The 6002-nt window shown below is 48.5% G+C and overlaps 1 protein-coding gene across 1 annotated transcript in view; it reads right to left on the reverse strand.

The window, feature by feature from the left end:
* The window catches only part of LOC125704382 (ankyrin repeat domain-containing protein 50-like), a 28595-nt gene extending 23190 nt beyond the window's left edge, over window positions 1-5405 (reverse strand). Inside the window, exons 1-2 of the mRNA XM_048969821.1 lie at window positions 5090-5405; window positions 3043-4173 (exon numbers count right to left, since the gene is read on the reverse strand). Coding sequence (XP_048825778.1) covers window positions 3043-3521 — 479 coding nt within the window. The 5' untranslated portion in view covers window positions 3522-4173; window positions 5090-5405. The remainder of the gene's footprint in view (window positions 1-3042; window positions 4174-5089) is intronic.
* Between the last annotated feature and the right edge of the window lie 597 nt (window positions 5406-6002).

Raw genomic sequence — 6002 nt, forward strand, 5'->3', positions numbered from 1 at the left:
AAGCAGATCATCTAATGAGGGCCTTCTGGCTCGAACCACCTGGGAACACGGGTGTGTTTTTCCAGATTTCATGACACTGGCTCGACCATGCAACAGCATGTAAAACATTCTCAAAGAATCTCTGAATGAAAGCCCAGAAGAATCTTTCCGGAAATTTCCCCAGTGCCTCCTTGCCATAAGACAACTTGGAATGGTTTACGAAATTAAATGCAAATTTGCCTTTTTCATACACTGAACAATGATCTTGGGGAGAACATAAAGCTTCAAAATTAATTTAAGTCCAGCTGAAAGAGCTGCTCTGTTAGCTTTTTCCACCCAGGGCAATCACCCCACCCCCTACACCCTGCCCCCCAATACCATAAGGCTCGCTGAACTTCTATTCAAAAGTAAGACTCAGTGTCAACGTCGAACCTCAGGGCTTTAGGTGCCAAACAATAAGATGTTTGCATTTGGTTAAATCTTAAATTTCACTCCCTCGAGAGCCCCCTTGCTTCTCGACTTTGTTAAAAACTGACCCTGGAAGCTCTAAGAGAGATGCTCATGTGCCCCCTCACATGTGGCCTGTCCTCTCTGTATTTCCCCATGATGAGACCCGCAGGGTTTGAAGGGGGGGGGCAACGCTCTCATACTACAGCTGCAACTTCCCTTCTGCTTACTCCGGCTGCCACTCTGCTAATACCCTTATCGTTTATATCATTATGCCGATACAGATTTACTCTAAGCCTCACAAATCTGGAGTATTTAAGGCACTTTTTGGAATCCTTCGCATGTAAGAACTTTTCGGGATTACAGTCCTGCGAAGGTACTTGCTCCCCCAGAGATCCCACCCATAAGATTAATTTCTGCCCACTGCAACAAAACAGAACGAAGACCAGCCAAAGGATCTTTGGTGTAACGAGTCACCGCCAGTCAACCGACCATCTGATAAGGATCATCAATTTGCTCTGTTTGAGATTAAGTCTCCCAACAAGTCTTGGTTTGTAACAGTGTGAACGAACATCCCTCATAGCTCGTAACGTTCGTCTGACTCCTGCATGTTACCCTCGACCGTAATCATACTCTTAGTTAAATATTTACTGTGGTAAAAGGCACACGGATGCCTGACATGCACTCAACTGATCTATCCAGATCAAAAACGCACGGCAGAACCAGTATCCTTTAATTAAATATAAAGGCGCATCTCAAAATAACTTCCTGCCCATGCCCACATAGATGGCAAGTTGCGACGTCGTGAGCACATGCATCCCCCGTGAAGGGGGAGGGGGGGGGGCTTTCTGGGTCAGATGCGGCTGCCTGCTCGTTTCACAAGCTAAGGCCAAACCTTCAAGGCTAATCATTCCACCAGTTAGCCCCGCAGTCAAAACATTCTTAAGAGGAGCCGATTGATGGGGGCAGCTCTTCACGGACGACAACAAGCGAGGCCAACGGCGCCCGGGCGATAACATCGCCTCCATCGCAGCTCCATCCAGTCGTGGGAATTAGGCCCGATGCAGCACATGTGCCGCCATGAAGGGGGAAACGAGACTCGTTTTGGTATGTGAAGAAAAGTCAGTAAAGCATGTACAGGTTTAGCACACAAACGTCACCTGCAGGCAAACGGGGCGACCGCAAAGTCAACTTGGATTGCGACTCCTGCAACTGCAAAAGTTACCGCAGGGTGCAGTCGTGACATTCCGTACAAGAACCGATTTTCATTACCCAGCTAGAATAATCTACCGATAACCTTCATTTGCAAATACCAAGAAGAAAAGACCTACTGTTTGCAAATCAATTGGCAGTGTTTAAGAGTATTTCCTATGTTATATTACTATTTTTTTTTTACTTTGTGGAGCCTTTGTGCAGTTCTCATACCTAAAAATTCAGTTCCATGGCCAGAAGGAACCTTTCACAGATTCTCTTTTTCTCAGGTAATACAAACCATGGAAGAAGGTCCCACTTGTTAATACATTTAAGGCTACAAGCACTTTCCAATGAGCACATTTGAAATGCTCCTCTTCTGCATTCCAGTCCTCAAACTTGATAATATGCTGAAAAGTGAAAGGAATTTATCCAAGAAGTCAATGACTTGACACTAAAGATAATGATAAAGCTTTCGGCTCCGTTCATTTTTCAAACGGTCTCTCTCAGTCAAGGCTGATAAAAGTGTATCACGTTCCGCCTGGACCATGCTAGCATCCCCCCCCCCCCCACCCACACAGAGCGAAAAAAACAAAGGTCCTTCTTAACCTGCAAGCTGGCTGCTCGAGCTGACAGAAGGAAAAGAGTGAATGAAGCCCAACAGAGCATAATAAATGCGGAGAAACACCCGAAACAGCGCAGAAACAAGTCGAGTTCCCATTTTGTTTCTATGCAGAAATGTGACACTTTCGTCTATCTGACGGGTCCCCCGACAGGTTCCACGCCATGCCGCTGGCACGACCACCGTGCTGACATCATCCGGAATGGCGGGCGGCCGAAGAAACACCCCTTCCACCAAAACGGGATTTTCTGTGCCACGGCTTCAAAATGATTTACCTTTGTGAACGTCTGACCTATTTTTCGAGCACCGAAACGGTACATTTAGTACAAGCAGATGGCGGGAGAGACGGCAACACTTGGGCCCGACGCCGCATTCCAGACAATGCAGACGGGCCGATCAGACTAAACTAGTCGAGTTGGTAATCCATTCACAGGGCAGCCTCACCAGTGCAGCGGCGACGCAAGACTTGATCTCGTTACACGTGACACGAGGACAGTTTTTTTTTTTGTACAGGAGGCAGCACTGCACAGTGTGATACAACACAGCACAAAAAAAAAACAAATATATAGGAATGTTCCCTTTAAACACCAAGATCTGAATGATAGATTACGGCACTGACCTTCCCCCTGTCTGGGACCCGCCAAGCTGGGGGGGGGGGGGGGGGGGGGGGGGGCACAGCATGGTGCACAGAGAGGGAAAGATAGCAAACATACCACAGCAATATGGGGCCAACTGGCAGGGTAGAGCACGGGGAGGGGGGGGGTCAGGAAGTGTGCAGGGATGGAGCGGGACGTGCTGCGTACCTCTTGAAGGCCTCTGCGGGGTTTCTCTCACACTCCCCGGACTGCAAGGCGCTCTGGGCTGCCGGCTCCCGCACCTTCTCCTCGTATCCAGGAAGCAGCCCGCTGCGGGAGATCTGGGCCACCAGGGTCCGGACGAAGCCGCCAGCGCACAGCGTGTCCACGTCGTCCGCCCGGCAGAAGTGGAAGGCCAGGCCCTGGCGGTGCAGGCCGCGGTGCATGCCCTGCGACGAGTTGGGCCACAGCAGCTCCGTACACAGCGCCGTCTTGCCGCTGCCGGGACCTCCCACCAAGAGCACCCCCCACGCCAAACCCTTCCCCGAGGAGGGGCCGCCGGGGCCCATCCCCGCCGCCTGCTTGTTCGGGGTGCCGCTCACGCCGCACAGGCTGTTCGTCTTCTCCTGCAGACAGTGCTGGAGTTTGTGGAAAACCCATTCCCTGCAGTAGAACCGCTTCCCCTGCAGCAAGCTGGTTTGTGCCATCGTGAAAACACGCCGCGCCCGCAAGTCCTCATGCGCTCCCGCGCATTGTCTGTGGCGCGGACGCAGGCAGCCCGGCGTTCACTTCAGGCGCGCAGCACGATCGCCGGGGTCTCTTCTACACGTGGACATTTGACGGAGGATGCCGGCCGTCACTGCGAGTTGGCCGTCTCTGTTTATCCCTTCACGCCGGTGCGCAGTTATCACTCTCCACAGGTGAAGGCGGCAAAAACACCAAAAGGCATCTAAGTGAGTGTTTAGGGCTTCCTCAATCCCATAACCATCTCCTGATGTGCAGCCCGACTGCATCGAACCCGGAGCCACTCCAGAAAAGCGGCAGCTTCACTGCAGCATCGTTCCTCGCCGGTGAACTTCTCTTTGGAGACCCTTCGGCCAAATACTGGCAAATATTAGCCAAGAGTATCACGGTTATCCCTGAAAGCTGGCCTTTTCTTTCCGTGGATGTGTCAAAGCTGACCCCGAGCCATTAACAGTAGGCATTGTCTTCATCATCAGACGGACATAGGGACAAGATTAACAAGATGCTTGGGTGCCGAAGACTCAAACTTATTGACGCTTGTCCCACAGACTGCTTTCATCCCTCATGCTCCAGGTTCATGAACAGCAGGACTTGTGGGGAGAGAATTCCAATTCACTGCAAAAATACATATCGCAGATAAATAAAAATCGCAGATAAGTTACACAGGAGGGAAATGAAGCACGCGATTGTTTTGCCCCTACAGCCTGCCGAGCCCCCTCGCAGCTCCCATCTGACACCCGGTTCAGTCTGCATTATACTCGGAGAAATTCACCCATTAAATCGCCCGATTGCTCAGCCAATGCAACACATGCGGCCCCGGCGATTTGCTGGCGGCGCTTCGCCTCTTTATTCCCCCCCCAACACCGACCGATACTCTCCCTCCCTATGTGGTTTTAGGTCGCAAATAATTCACATCCGTCCTGCACGGAAAAAGGCTGAAAACCCCAAAACACACAGGTCCTACGCCTACGGCTTTTCCAGGAGTTCCCCCCCATAATGCATTATAGCTATACTGCATGAAATAAAAACAGTCAAAAAATACCTAGAAGCCCAAAGCAATAGATTAGTGTCTAAGGATCATGAATACAGCGCTAAGGAATCGTGTCTCTCCCAAACGTGCCATTTCTGCTGATCCTCTTGTCACCCCGGTGCTCACCTTCAATATGTATTGTTAATCGGTGTAGCACTATATACTACTGATGCTGCGGAAGGGAAAGGAATAAAAAGATTGGAATTCAAATGCAATCTAATTTTTAAAACCACGGTTACCCACGTAAAATCGTAGTAAAAACAACATAACTGCACATACAGCTACTGTTTTTAGTCCCAGATTAAAAATTTAAAACGGGATATTCTGAAAGACAAAAAAAACCTCACCCATATATGTATTGCCTTTGATTTCACAGTTTGAAATATATTTGCAAGGATCCTACCTTTTATTTTCTCTCTATCGTTATAATAATGGCACTCGTCATATGCCAAACCTTTGTTCGTTTTTACTTTTTTGGATCAAATATTTACGTCTGCTCACCTCGGCTGCGCTTGATTTCTTTTTTTCCCCTTTTCCTATACGCCGATTAAACCGTGGAGTGATCAGCCCCTTCCTTTCGTTAATCTGCAACGTTGTCTTCAGCTCCAAACGTTATCTGTCGTTTTTTTTTATTGAATGTTAGTTTACTTAACCCCGTAGTTTCAAATTCAGCCTCTTTTTTCCTCCTCTCTTTCAGTTTATCCGCTCGCGTCTTCCCCCCTTCTCTTTCTTTAGGCTGGAGCTCCTCCTGCCATCCCACATTGTGCTGGACTGGATTGCTTTCTCCTCCTCCAAACATTCAAAGCAGCTCGCCTGCATTACAGGGAACACATGCACCGAGAGCACATGCACGGAGCGCGCACGCAGGGGAGACGCGTGCCCGCGCCCTAATGGGAGTTGTAGTCTCTTTGCTTTGCTGAAAGCGTCGTGAACTCGAGCGTTCGGTGCCTGAAGTGTAGACCAGGCTTAAATTGGTATCGCTGACAAAACGTTTTATGTGCATCAATAAAATTCTGTATTAACCATTCACAATGAAAATAAACTACCCTAATATTTATTGAGAAATAAATTATACTGCTCCGGACTTCCCGCGACCCAGAAGGATTAGCGCTTTGGAAAATGGATAGATGGATGGATGAATGAATTATAATATCTATCTATCTATTTATTTATTTAGTCTAGCATGTATTCATATACGTCCTATCCTGGGTGTAAAGGCTGCATCAGGCTGGGTCACAACCATTTGACAAATTGGAATAGGTTAACCCCGTAAATATAAAACTCAATCCTCATAACTGATCAGTTTTTGGACAGGGAGCCTTTTCTCTGCGTTGCTGCTTTAATTATGTCAGTCTATCCTTATGTTTTTGGCAAAATAATATAAATCAGTTTATTCCTTACTTGCTATGATGAT

The sequence above is a fragment of the Brienomyrus brachyistius genome, chromosome 12 (assembly GCF_023856365.1).
Source record: "Brienomyrus brachyistius isolate T26 chromosome 12, BBRACH_0.4, whole genome shotgun sequence".
Taxonomy (NCBI): Eukaryota; Metazoa; Chordata; class Actinopteri; order Osteoglossiformes; family Mormyridae; genus Brienomyrus; species Brienomyrus brachyistius.